Consider the following 13,536-nt stretch of genomic DNA (forward strand, 5'->3'; position numbering starts at 1 on the left):
ATAGAAGTGGTTGAGAAATGGGAGGGGTGGGAGAGGTGGGAGGGATGGAGTCGTAGACCCATGCATCGTAGAACTTGAATGCAGACTCACAACGAGCCCGCTAGGCTAGGAATATGTCTTAAGTCTCATACGAAATCCGAGACGAGTTTGAACTGAGAATATACTTCCGAGACATTGCGATGTTTGACTTCAGTGCAGGACTTAGTCGCGTCCGTGTGGTTTCTTGAAACTACCTGTACCTCATAGATAGTTGTCAGTGAAAGCCCTAGCAAAGACAGAATGAATACACGCACAAGTTTGCCACGTCTCGTACTATGCCAGAACTCAAACATCTGAAACAGAAATCGAGGTCGTAAAGACGGTTAGATAGGACCTTCCTTCAAGTTCTATTGACTCGCAGTATATCACTGAATATAGCCCTTCATGAAACTGCTCGAGCAATTTATAGCGTATCATCGACAACGAAAAGACGGTGGTCAAGATCCATAACATCCCATTAGTTTTAAGATGCTCTACATGAATACAAATGGGTGGTGTATAAAAATCTGAGTGTTGTAACAGTCATTAGTCCATGTCTTCCTCATCAGTCCGCCTTGACCTTCGTCGGAGGGTCCACAAAAGTCGCCTATGAACCGATAGAGATCAGTATAAGTACCACGCAAGACGTCGACCTCGGGAAAGGAAGGAAGGGATCAACGCACCGAAACAAACTTCAACACTTCGTCTATTGCCAACACGGGTGCGCTCAGGTATAATACGGCCTTCCACTCAACCCAATTGAGAGGCGTGATATGGAATAGCGCCTGTAATCGAGGGTACATCAGTAAAGGTCACACACGCAGACACACCCTTCACGGGCAAAAAAAGAGGGAGGAAACTCACGCTAAAGAAGGGAACATATAAGATCATAAAGTGAAGCGCCATGCTCAACGTGATCGCGGCGACGAGGAACTGGTTCTTCCACAGCGGCAGACGCAACAAGGACTCGTTCTCAGAGAGGGAGTTCATCGCGTTGAACATCTCGACGGTGACAAGGATGGAAAGTGAGATCGTCGAAGCGCGGTTTGCCATCGTGTTTGTGAACATCTCACAGCCGATCTCGGGGAACAGAGACGAGCATTGGTGGAAGTGAGTCTATAGAGTGATATTCGTGAGTGTGACTCAGATTGAACGAGGATAGAGGGGGACGTACAAGTTGGTTGAACGTGATCTGGGGGCCCTCGCTGTAAAACATGAACCACCACGCGTAGCCGGCCACAGTGGCGACACCGACATACGTGCCAACGACCATATAACGGAAGAAGAGCCACTTGGAGATCAAGGGCTCACGGCTACTCCGCGGTGGTACACGCATGATCGAATGGTCTGGAGGGTTGAAGCCCAAAGCCGTAGCCGGAAGACTATCCGTGACGAGGTTGACCCAGAGTAGTTGGACGGGAATAAGCGCCTCAGGCATTCCGAGGAGGACCGTCAAGAAGATACTGACGACCTCGCCGATGTTGGAGGAAACTGTAGGTACGGTCAGTAACTCTGCCCATAAGAAAAGACATTGAAAGTATGACACGCACTTAGATAGCGGATAAATTGCTTCGTGTTGTTATAGATAAGTCTACCTTCCTCGACAGCCAATTCTATTGTGGCAAAGTTCGAGTCCGCGAGAACCATATCGGCGGCGAGTTTTGCGACATCAGTGCCACTTCCCATAGCGACACCGATATCGGCTTTTTTCAAAGCAGGGGCATCATTGACACCATCACCAGTCTACAGAACGAAAACATTTAGTACATATAACCGCACACGCGATGGCAAAAGCGACTCACCATAGCCACAACCAAGCCCAATCCCTGCAACAAATCGACCAACTGGCTCTTGTGACCAGGTTCTGTCCGACTGAACAACGAAGCCCTTTGCACAGCCAAGACCTTCTCCTCCTGACTGAGTGCCTCAAACTCTCGTCCGGTGTAACTCTTGCCCGTCAAATCTTCATCCTCGCCGAAGATCCCAATTTGCCTACAAATCGTCTCCGCCGTACCTTTGTTGTCGCCGGTGATACAGATGACACGGATTCCAGCAGCTTTGCAGTTCGCAACGGCAGGGCGGACCTCGGGCCTGGGAGGGTCGAGCATGCCGACGAGAGAGACGAAGGTGAGACCCTGTTCGAAACGGGAGTAGTCGGTCGAGCTTTGTGACTTGTAGTGAGCCGCATCCGTGTCATGAACATTGACGAAGGCGAGAGCGAGGGTGCGGAGACCGTGTTTGCCGTAAGTGATGGTCTGCTCCAAGATGGCGTTACGGGTGGCGGCAGTAAGTGGGGCATGTTCGCCACCAGGAACGAGAATGGAACTGCAGCGGTCGAGAACAGATTCAGGTGCGCCTTTGACGAAAAGAGCACCTGTGCCATTGTGGTTCACCAGGACGGACATCATCTTGCGGTCACGAGAGAACTCGAAGGTGAGGAGACGGGGAATGGTACGTTCGTAGTAGTCGTTGACAGCGCTGGCACGGACCACAGGAGGGAGGGTAGAGAGCGACGCAGTAAGCTCCTTGTCGGGGCAGCCAATTTTTTCGGCGAGGACTTTGAGAGCAGCTTCAGTAGGTTCCCCGACATTGGCGTAGGCATCCTTCTCCTGTGATACTGGTCAGTGTTGTGAATACGTAGCGTAGGAACGGCACGAACCTGGAGGTACACAATCTTCGAATCGTTACAGATGGCGCTGATTTCGGCCAAGCGCTGCATGGGTTCTGAGTGGAGGTCGGCGGATGCATCCTTCCCGTTGGCGGTCGTGATGGATCCTAAAGGCGAGAAAGATGTTCCCTCGACTAGGTATTCCTGCGGGGTGCCACTCGAGCCGGCGACAAAGAACTGTTGAAGAGAAGATCAGCAGCATCCAGATGGGGAATGTGTGATGATCGTATCGCTTACCTTCGAGACACACATCTGGTTCGTCGTCAAAGTTCCCGTCTTGTCCGAGCAAATGACATTCGTGCTCCCCAGAGTCTCCACGCTCGGCAGGTTTCGCACAATTGCATTCTTCTGTGCCATCTTCTTCGTGCCCAACGCCAAACAAGCAGTGATCACAGCAGCAAGACCTTCAGGGATAGCAGCCACAGCCAGTGCGACGGCGATCTTGAAGTAGTAAATAGCTCCCTTAAGGACGCCATGGTGGGACGGATCCCAGAAGTGACGGAAATTGACGACCCAGACAAGGATACAAATGACAGTGATGACCTTCGCGAGCTGATCACCGAAGTCGTCCAGCTTGCGTTTCAAGGGGGTCTTTTCGTTGATCTGCGAGGAGATGGACTTGTGGATGTCACCAATAGCTGTGCGTTGACCGGTGAAAACAACGATAGCCCGTGCACTTCCGTTGACGACAGTCGTACCCTGTATTGCACCAAATCAGTTTCTGAGTGGAACGAAAAGTAGAGACGAAAGCCCGAAGGCCGAAACTGACCGAGAAGAGCATGTTCGTCATGTCTTGCTTCACAGCCTTGAGATCCGGAACGACTTCAGTGGACTTGTTCACGCTGACACTCTCGCCGGTGAGGATAGCCTGGTCGATACGGAAGCTGCTGGATGAGACGGAGAGAAGGCGACAGTCGGCGGGGATCTTATCGCCAACGGCGACAGCGACGATATCTCCTGGGACGAGTTCGGTGGAGTGAATACGACCTATTTGTCCGCCACGCAAAACCTTGGCCTCGTCGGGCGAGTACTCTTTCAAAGCCTGTACGAAAGAAAACTAAATACCAGAGAAACCCGCAAATTCTAAGCTGTACGCACGTCGATGGCTTTCTCCGCATTTGTCTCCTGGATAACTCCAACAGTCGCATTGGCGATGAGGATGAGCAGAATAACGGACGGTTCCACGAATGCGCCCCATATCGAGCCGCACTCATTATCTTCGAGCAAAGCGAGAACGAATGAAATGACGGCCGAGGCGAGAAGGATGAGTACAAGCTGGTCCTTGAACTGTTCAAGGATCAGCTCCCATAATGGTGTTGATGGGTCCTCAGGAAGTTCTAGCGGGCGAAACAAGATAAAGAACAAGATGAGCAAATGCTGCCCTTTCGATAGAAAAGCAAGGGTAAGTATGCGCACCGTTCTTGCCATACGTTTGAGCATGCTTGTTCACCTGGTCTTGCGAAAGACCTGTAGCCGGGTCAGATTGGAAGAAACGAAGAGTTTCCTCAGCGGAATTGGTCCAAGGGGAGTCCATGGCCAGTGCTTTGCAGAGACGAAGACCAAGGCGCGAACTTGTATACTCGCGGAACCGGGGCTGTTTTCCTGCGCACGTGCGAGTCGCTGACGTGGCCGATTGACCTGTGGGGAATTTGCTAGAAATTTACAAACCCAGCGCTATCGCACCCTGGGTCCGTTCCAAACGGTCGTGAGCGGGACATGGGAAATAACGAGCCCATGGATGAGAAGATCAGAGTGTAAGTACTTTCAATGCGTAAGTTACGCCCTAGACCAAAGCTTCCAGCCGCCAACGTCGTGCAATCACGCGAGTTTCTGTCGCCTTCACCGCAGGCATTTGCCGAGCGCACTTGTTTTATTTATATATACTCGAACAGTCAGGACGACAAATTGTGAACGGTCTTTGAGTAATGAGAGATGTATTTTAAGAAAAGCGAACTGGGGAACTGGGGAGCTTGAGGGGTCGGAACACGATGAAGATTCACATAAGGCTCAGGATTTTCAGCGACGGAGGAAGTCAGCTCTTACCCACAGTAGCTCAGAATAGAAACTAGGATTCTCACATTCAGGCGAATCATTAGAATGAAGTCATTATCAGCAGGATGAGAATGCAAAGAGGAACTCTAGTGTATTAAGCTACAAGGAGAGCGACGAGTGGCATGAACAGACAGGTGTGCACAACTGGACGATCAGAGATGGAGAGAAACTAAAAAACAGAGAACCTGAAGTCAAAAAGGCGAGGTGTGAAATGTAGAGACATCGATGGTGAGGATGGTACGAAATGTACAATGCCTGATTCGCCCAACGGTCTGCGGTCCTCCCATCACGATTCTGCGTTGAAGAGAAGACCATACCGACCCAAAGGAGCTCAGACTACACCGTGAGCAAAGCATCCATACTTACAGACGTACCATCCTATCCGTCCCAAGCTTAGCGCATAAAACGTCCACGTAGAAAGATACTAAAATTACACCACATCCCACACCGGCATCTGTAGACGTCAATCGCCTACAATGAGCCGTCTGCTTCCTCGCCATCTCCATGCGTTGCCTGGGTGAACGTCGTATTCATCGTCTCTGACCTCAATAGCGGAGCCCTTGCTACCAATGACTCCTCTGACGACGCCAACATCGAATATCCCGCGCCTTCCTTCTCTTTACCCTTTCCTTTCCCGCTCCCGCCATCCTGTTCATCTATCGGTGATGATACCGACGGTTCGGAGACGATACTTGATCCGATACTCATTTGACGCGAACCGAGCTCGACAGGCACCGTGAGACTCGGGTTTGCTGAGGCTGACGAAGACGGAGTAGGAGTAGCAGGAGGGTGAGGTGCCCCGCGTAGGTCTACCGGTTCGCCTGGTTCATCATGAGCATTTTCATGGCCGACCGATACGTCGCTAACCGCCGCCTCTTCAGCTGGTTCTGGTGAAGGAACAATGACAGGTGTAATGGTTCCAGGTATGGGTTGCGGTGTAGCTGGGGATGGAGGGGTGGATCCGTTAGGCGGTGTGGGATTGGCGGAGGCACCTGGACGAGTAGTGCTGATCGGAGAAGGTGAAGCAGAGTGAGAGGAAGCAGGTACACGGTCTCCCGCTGCATTGAAGGAGATTGAGATTGAGGAGGAGTGAGCTGCGGCACTTGGCTCCTCGGAGGCTGGCTGAGCTGGCTCCTCGCTCGGTGATTGCGCAGCACTGGAACCTTCACCACCGTTCTGTGTTCGTTGTTGAGCTTCACGACGCTGCTGTTCCTCGTGCTCGAGAAGTGAAAGTCGCATGGCTTCCATGACCATCAGCTGGAGCGGAGATATGCATCAGTGAGATATTCTCAGCTATAGCAATCCACTATGATATGTAACGTGGATACATACCTCTTCCAGATCTTGTCCTCCTAGTCCCATAGATCCCAATAAGTGATTGAGCTCATTTTGCTGCCGCCTACGTGATCTCCGACTTCCCGAGCCATCGCCAGTAGCAGGCTCGCCACCTTCGGCTGGGAGTGCATGCACGCGGCCACTGGTGACTCCGACAGGAATAAGTCGATCGCCAACTTGCCTCATGATGATACGTCTGTTGGCACGCCGAGCAGCAGCAGCCTTAACTGCTGCCAGTTTAGATTCCCAGTCGGGACGTATTTGATCTGAACCGTGTACTCCCTTGAGTCTAAACTTCTCCAAGATGTTAATGGAAGAACAAATACCTGTAGTGACAACCTCGCTACTGTCCGCACCGAAGCTCTTGCGGCGCTTCTGCATTCCGATGGGTGGTTGCTCGTTCGAGCCCTGCTCGGGCCAAGACGGAGCATTCTGACGGATACCCATCAGAGGCGAGAGGGAGCTTCAGAGGTGGCACGATATGCGAGCAAAGACAGCAACTCACCCATCCCTCGCTTCCAATACCTGCACGCCATCGAGGAGGAGTATATACAACGCCGAAATATTCTTGGACACAATATGGACAGCATGCGGGATCAGACTGGAGGTGAGTGACGGTGGGCTCGGAGCGTTTGATTTGGACAAAACATTCGGTACAAATGGCTTGATCGCAACATCGTGACTTGTTGATATTAGAGGGGTAATACTGGAAAAAGCGAGTGTAGAGAGGGGAGTCATGCGAGCAGGATGGGTTGACGGTGACGTAATAAGCAAGTGAGGGGGACATGAGCAAAGACGATGGACGTACTAGGAAACAAATTGGGCATTCTACAGCGCCACGGTAGATGGCAGCCTCCGGCGAGCGTGTAACATCCTTGACGTTACTTGGCCGCTTGTGATGTCCGTGCTTGGAAGTGCTAGAGGCCTCTGAGCGTATGGATTCGGTCGCGTCACCGTTTAGATTAGGTGGCTCCTTCCGAGCTGCCAGTATCCGTTCGTCGTCCCAGGAGGGGTCATAGTCCTCGAGTGGGCGGTAAAATGGAGCGAGCTTACGCTCGCAGATGAGTTGGCCGACAATCGACTCATTCCAGTCCCTTTGACCGGTGTAAACGCCCTGCGGGGTAAGAAACCCAAAATCTACGGTGTCGTCATGGGGGCCACGTCCTGACGAGGACGCACTGTTCCCCATCGTTGTCGTGAACGATGAGAGAGAAAGGAAGAAGATGGCGAGAGGGAAACGGAGAAGGCTGGAGAGAGCAAGGGCGCTTGAAACCGACTCGTGCAGCAGTTGCTCGTATTCCGGGGACGTCCACCCTTGCCTTTCTCGGACCCTCAGGCTGTGCCACTCGTTGTCTCAACCGTTCCACTCCGTCATCATACCTCGACCGTCACCAGAAAATATGCCTCAATATCTTCAGCATGCTCTAGATTGCTTCGCTGAAATTTCTGGGTGGTTATATTTTCGCTCCACAATTTGATACGTCGTGCGCAATCCCCGCACCCGCACCGACCGCCACCCAACCGCCACCTTTACGATATCCTTGCGATGTCCCTCTGAAGGCGTTTCTTCACATGCTTCGGCGAAATACTTTTGTCGATATCTGGTTGGCAATATCGTTCAGAACATTATCATAGCCAGGTCCAACGGCTCACAACCGCCCTGATCGTGAGCGTATGAGTACTCAGCCCACGCAGATAAGGATAACAACGTATAACAACCTCAATATCCTGGTCGTACAGCTGACCTCCCAGGATCCCACCTCCCAACTATCCCACCACCACCATGTCAGCCTGTTTCTCTGCTCTCACCTCTTGTCTGCCTACCGTTGGATGGCAGGCACCTAGGACCGCGGCTTTCGTCGCATATCGTCTGAACGCTACGACGTTCCTCATTAACGAGCCCGACGATATTTATGGCGAATCTCCATATATCTATGCGCTCATGAACTATGCGACGAATACGATCGTGCTTATTGATACCGGGTGTGGAGGACATACGAGGCGTCCTGGGATTTCCGTGAAGAGTCTGCGGGAGTTCATTGAGACCATTCCGGTCGACGTGAACGGGAAGAGGCCGATAAACGAGGGAGGGAAGATGAAGTATGTGATAGTCATCACACACTGCCATTACGACCATATCCGTCAGTCTTCTATTTCTCGAGTCATACCTATACTTACACAAAAACTCTTCTGTTTGGCTTGGCCGTGTACAGTGGGAACTGAGGGCTTCGCGGATACCCCTATCCTCTCGTCCGGGAACGACCCATCCTTCTTGACTCCCGACCAACTCCAATACTCCTCTCTTTGCGCGTATCTCGGTATCAAGCTGCCCAAGTACACACCTACGCTCGTTCCTCACGGATATTCCATTCCCCAGTCGCCCCATGTGCATGTTTTGCATACGCCGGGGCACACACCCGATGAGGTGGCGATCTGGGACGAGTCCGAGGGTATGCTGTATGTTGGAGATACACTGTATGACGGCATGCCGGTATGATGACCTCTCGAACTTCTGACTTGAAGAAGAGTCCTGATTTCTGTACAGATCGCGTTCAGCATGGAAGGCAACCTCTTCGATTGGTTCGACACAATCGACTACCTGATGTCCTTCGTCCAGACTAAAACCTCCCAAGCCCTCGCATCCTTCGCAAACTCTCCTACCTCCCCCATCTCCGAGAAATCCAGGTTACTTTCTCCTGGTCCGGCCCATTGGGCCAGCCGCGGCGTCCTCATCCAATGTGGTCACGCCACCGCCGGCATCCCCGCTCTCGAGATGCTCGAAGCAACTAAGTCGTTCATGCGAGACGTCGTAGAGGGAAGGGAACCGTTAGTAGGGACACATAAGAGGAGGACTTCGACGTATCTGGTGTATAGGCAGGCGAGTGGGAGGTTTGCCTTGGATTGTCCCGAAAAGTTGATTTTGGAGGCGAGGAAGGGGTATGAGTTAGACTGAGTGGTTTACAAGGATAAAATGTTAAAGAAACAGCCAGTGTAGTTCTCCTATGTTTTTCTCTGGGTTAATTGGAGTGATCTTTGGGCATCCCGCGTCGTGCACGCAATAACTGTCTATGCACATGACTTTCTTCCTCTCCACTGACATCGACCGCCCTGGTCCCTTCATCGATTTTGAACTGCCCCACAAGTACCTCCATCCAATCTCTCCCTCCCATATAATAGCACTCACGGACGCAACGTTCAGCCACACAGCGACCGAATTGAAAACTACTCCCAAACTCGGGCAGAACCCATGCATATACAAAGCGAGCACGGCGACGAAAGCGATAAATCACATAACACAAGTGGATGCGTAGGCGGCTGCCGCCCGTATGTGGAAGAGAACCAGTACGTATGTGGGGACGATGATGAGTGGATGGGATGGGCTGGGCTGGGCTGTTAACAGGTTCAAACGCCTAAGGGTGTCCTTGGCTTTGGGCGCAAGCAAATATCGAGATCAGAGTCATAGATACAGGAAAAGAGCAGGTGACAAAAGTGAGGGCATACGATACTGTTATATCCTGTCTGCATATGTGAGACATGGGTTCCATCATGGAATCGGCAAGGGAACAAAAGCGGGAGGGTGAACAAAATAATCGTGGCCCAAGCTTTAACGAAGACTCGGCCACGAGCCCCAGAGTTCTTGGCTCAAGGGGTGACGGAGACGTCAAGGTAAAGGAGGGCATTACTTAGAGGTCGCTGTGGGTCCGAGGAGTTTGAAGTAATGCGCTCCGACTCTCAAAACTGGGTCGGCGAGTGCGGCACAGGCAAAAGGTTGTGGCCCACAGCGGCTCGCAGGTTCTGGGTAAGTAAAACCGGTCGCGCGCCTTACCGCATGGCTGTGTAAAACGTAGAGAGTATCTGAGGGTGAATGTTTAACTTCAGACTCCGGTTGTCGAAGGAGTTTGGAAAGCTCCTTGAACGCCGCGAATGCGGGAACCTCAATGACAGGACCATTTCTGGCTCTCCGTAGAGGTCTCCCTAGATCAGAGTATGACATATGGGTCCATATATAACGGTGTAAATACCTGTTCGAGTTCAGCGGCGAATGTTAGAACCCTCGATCAAACACGCAGCTGGAGTCAAGGTACGAGCTGGTACGAGTGTGAACATTCAACTGCAGAAAGGGGCTTACGGCTATTCCCGACGAACCTTGACGGAGAAAGTTCGAGCGATCCGGTCCGGACCGGGGCCACAAAACGCGGTCCAACGAGGCATCGCTATCGAAGTTAAACCCAGACATGTACAATGCATACCAAACGTATCAGCCGGAAGCCACTAGTACTTGACATACAACTCTAGTAAAGGTAAAGAACAAAAATACAACACACTCGGTCAATACATACCCCTGCAACTCAAAGAAACGAAACGGCGATTATACTATTCCGTGCTCAAGATAGAGAATGGGATCCCTTTACCACCAGCGTAAAATATACACCTACCAGCGCCTCCAAACGCTCTAGCGGCGTCATAAACCCTATCATACAACTCTCTCTCCCCCATTGCTCCCACTCCCATCCCATCATCCAACACCACCTGCCCGTTCGAATCCCCACTAGAACCCTGATCCTGTCCCGCCGGTCTCGGTTGGTCCAGGGTCCTCAATAACCATATACACCACCTCTCGTTATTCCATTCCCGCTTCGCCCTCCCGTTCACTGACGGGAAGTTTCTCACCCACTGCGCCACCTCCTCTGTACTCGATTCACAGACATAAGGCCGCGGAAGGACGACACAGCCAACAAACGTGGGGTCATCCGCAGGTGAAATCATATCGTGTCGATGATAGGAATACCACTCGCGTGTGGCGGGGTTCTGTTTGATTTCGGAGAGTAGGACGCGGCCTGTTGGCAGTTTTGTGGGCGACATGACGAGTTTCCAGCGGTATACGTTGCGGGTGGGGGTTATGTAGAGGGCAATAAAGAAGTACGAGGTTCTACTCCGCAAGACGGCAGAATGTAGTCACAAAGGGAACACGAGCAACGTCAGAGACACATAAATCGTGCCGACGGAACTAAGGACTCACGATACAGTCTCGGACATTTTGACTGTGTGGCACCTGAGGAAACTGAGAGGCTCAGGGCGAGTGAGAATGTACGATGGGGGTTCGCACGTCGAAAGACAAAAGACAAAGGCCGCTGGGCACCCATGAGTCTCAAAGTGTCCCCCATTTTGTAGTGTCGCGGAATCGGTCCTCGGACAGGGGAAAGAGTGCGAGGAAGAAATAGATCTCTCGATATCGGCAACAAAGAGTGGCTCAGGGCGTTGAAACAACACAAACGAGTCGAAGGAACAGCCACGCGGGGCCACGCGGCTGCCATGCGTTCGAGCGCTTACGGCCACATCGGTCAGATGGCCGTTCCTCCGAACGGACCATGACGCTGCTGACTTGCCAAAAGATGAAAGGAGTGAGGTGAACTGCATGGTGACGGGAGGGCCTCGTCCCCGTTTGAACCTTCCTATCAGAAAGATAACCCTGGAAAGGAGGCTAGGGAGCGCTAGAGAACGCGGATGAACATTGCCACCCGCCACCGGATATACACAGAGAACGACAAACCGTAAAGTCGTGAGAGTCGTGGCGTAGACGGTGAGGTTGTTGCCTCTCACGTCCAGCACGCGATGGACGAGAAGGTAAGAGTTCGAACGTGCACGATGAATCTGGGGTGAGACAAAACCGCTTTGTCAAATGCTATAGAAAGTCCAATAAATTGTGTATTAGCAGGTATCAGCACATTGTTAAAACGTATGTCGCCGTAGGATATCAAAACAGAAACGTAAGTCCGAAAACAAGAAAACATCAGTGTCCGCACTCCCACCCAGTACAGTATATTGCTCTACGCGCTGCCGTCAGCGATCCGATAATCAAGATGAGATGATCTACGAAGATGCAGCGACAACGTCTTCCAAAAACATTCCCAACTGGACGAGAGCCATGTTCGCGGAATAAATGTTGCCCGATGCTACAACGCCGGTGGCGACGGCGGCCGCGTCCGTTGTGCTGCTTGAGGGTGCCGCGCTACTGGACGAGACGACAGAGCTGCTGGAGTACGAGGAACTGGAACTGAAGCTGCTACTGCTGCTGCTGCTGCTGCTGGACCAGGTGCTTGAGGACCATGAGGAGCTAGAGCTCCAAGTGGAAGAGGTTGTCGGAGTAGGTGTGGGCGTAGGCGTGGGTGTCGAGGATGTGGTTGGGGCAACCCAGGTCGAGGACGTAGAAGTGGTAGTAGGCGTCCAGACGGAAGACGACGAGGTCGCGGCGGTGTCCGAGGCATAACTCCAGGAGCCGTATATGGTTCCGGCATCTTCAGACGCAAAATAATCGAAGAGACCTTGGGAGAAGTCGAGCGCGTTTTCGGGACATTCTTGACACTAGAAGGGCGGTATTAGCGGAGACTGGGTAAACTAGCATGGGACAACGGTTTGATGAACGCACCTCGTCCGCAATGGAAGCTGTAGCGGTTTTTCCATTGTACGTGATGGTGATGGCCTCAAAACAATGCGAACCACCGTCCCATTGCTATAGGGTACTCTGTGGTCAGCCAGATTTACCAAACACCTTCATACAAGCACTTACATGAGTGTTCAGCGCAACAATCTAAGGACGCCAAGTCAGAAAGAATCCAAATTAAGAAAAGCTGGGCTTTCTCACAAAGTCACTGGCAACGTTCGTCTGCCCGCACGCCCCAAGACCGTCCACAAAGTACGTGAAGCGGGCATTGTCGAAGCTTCGTTTCTCGACGCTGGACGTGTCGGGCATTCTTTTTCTATGATCCCTCCTTCTGAACTGGGCATCGTGAGCATCCGCCGCGACAGAGGTGAGGGCTGCCAGGGGGATTGCGAGCGAGAGCAGGAATGAGAGGCCGGAGAACGCGCGCATGTTTGAGCCGGGATGAAGTGTGGGGTGTAGTGGGGTTTTGTTGTTGGTATAGCCCGAGGGCAAAAAGCTGCAAGAGCGACACAGAGGAAAATGAAGGACTATTGGCTGAGAATGAGTAAAGACAGCTGCTTAGAGCAAAAAGAAGGAAAAGCGTAAAGCGGGACGTGAAGGAACACGGTGCACGTAGACGTTCGGGTTGAAGGAAGAAATCGACGAAACGACGGGGACTCCGCTTACCAAGCACCGCCAAGAGCTCCGGCTTTGGGGCGCAGGTCTAGGTAAGGCACCCATCAATCGATTCAACCACCCGGTTGGCGCGTTCCCGTAACCTATTTCCGTCATTGAATCAATTCCGCGGTGCGCATCCCTGTGGTCTTCTGCTCCGGTACTCTGAGCGAGGCCCATGTCTGATTGAGAAATGATAAGTTTGAGCTATCATTGGAGACTTTTCTCAATCTCCAGGGGTCCCTTCATGCGAAAGGTCGTTGCGACGGACGTTGTCGCATGGCGGCTCCCATCGTCAGACCGGACTTCTCACCGATGAGATGCCAAAGGTTGCTTAATCTAACGTGTAAGAAAGACCCCATATCAA

The 13,536-nt window shown here is 52.1% G+C and overlaps 5 protein-coding genes across 5 annotated transcripts; 1 reads left to right on the top strand and 4 right to left on the bottom strand.

The window, feature by feature from the left end:
• Positions 1 to 470: 470 nt before the first annotated feature.
• Positions 471 to 4,311, bottom strand: STEHIDRAFT_93395 (Ca-transporting ATPase). Its single transcript, XM_007301307.1, has 11 exons — positions 4,103 to 4,311; positions 3,785 to 4,023; positions 3,456 to 3,728; positions 2,924 to 3,385; positions 2,678 to 2,863; positions 1,821 to 2,627; positions 1,569 to 1,761; positions 1,193 to 1,509; positions 883 to 1,134; positions 702 to 803; positions 471 to 625 (listed from the first exon to the last, which is right to left on the bottom strand). Exons 1-11 carry the CDS (start codon positions 4,218 to 4,220, stop codon positions 584 to 586), a joined length of 2,991 nt encoding a protein of 996 aa, XP_007301369.1. The 5' UTR covers positions 4,221 to 4,311; the 3' UTR covers positions 471 to 583.
• Positions 4,312 to 4,770: 459 nt separating this feature from the next.
• STEHIDRAFT_166610 (uncharacterized protein) lies at positions 4,771 to 7,316 on the bottom strand. The gene is made up of 4 exons (XM_007301308.1): positions 6,882 to 7,316; positions 6,579 to 6,779; positions 6,071 to 6,505; positions 4,771 to 5,995 (listed from the first exon to the last, which is right to left on the bottom strand). Exons 1-4 carry the CDS (start codon positions 7,260 to 7,262, stop codon positions 5,210 to 5,212), a joined length of 1,803 nt encoding a protein of 600 aa, XP_007301370.1. The 5' UTR covers positions 7,263 to 7,316; the 3' UTR covers positions 4,771 to 5,209.
• A 538-nt stretch (positions 7,317 to 7,854) lies between these two features.
• On the top strand, positions 7,855 to 9,109 carry STEHIDRAFT_166611 (Metallo-hydrolase/oxidoreductase; the record flags this gene model as incomplete). The annotated part of the gene is made up of 3 exons (XM_007301309.1): positions 7,855 to 8,214; positions 8,287 to 8,564; positions 8,619 to 9,109. Coding segments are annotated over 3 exons (1,046 nt in total), but the record flags the coding sequence as incomplete, so codon positions are not given.
• Positions 9,110 to 10,334: 1,225 nt separating this feature from the next.
• STEHIDRAFT_145507 (uncharacterized protein) lies at positions 10,335 to 11,108 on the bottom strand. Its single transcript, XM_007301310.1, has 2 exons — positions 11,094 to 11,108; positions 10,335 to 11,003 (listed from the first exon to the last, which is right to left on the bottom strand). Exon 2 carries the CDS (start codon positions 10,934 to 10,936, stop codon positions 10,448 to 10,450), a length of 489 nt encoding a protein of 162 aa, XP_007301372.1. The 5' UTR covers positions 10,937 to 11,003; positions 11,094 to 11,108; the 3' UTR covers positions 10,335 to 10,447.
• An 836-nt stretch (positions 11,109 to 11,944) lies between these two features.
• STEHIDRAFT_154254 (uncharacterized protein) lies at positions 11,945 to 12,824 on the bottom strand (the record flags this gene model as incomplete). The annotated part of the gene is made up of 4 exons (XM_007301311.1): positions 11,945 to 12,436; positions 12,501 to 12,584; positions 12,642 to 12,662; positions 12,717 to 12,824. The coding sequence occupies 4 exons, from the start codon at positions 12,822 to 12,824 to the stop codon at positions 11,945 to 11,947; spliced, it is 705 nt and encodes a 234-aa protein (XP_007301373.1).
• Positions 12,825 to 13,536: the final 712 nt, after the last annotated feature.

This window comes from Stereum hirsutum (assembly GCF_000264905.1).
Source record: "Stereum hirsutum FP-91666 SS1 unplaced genomic scaffold STEHIscaffold_3, whole genome shotgun sequence".
NCBI classification, from domain to species: domain Eukaryota; kingdom Fungi; phylum Basidiomycota; class Agaricomycetes; order Russulales; family Stereaceae; genus Stereum; species Stereum hirsutum.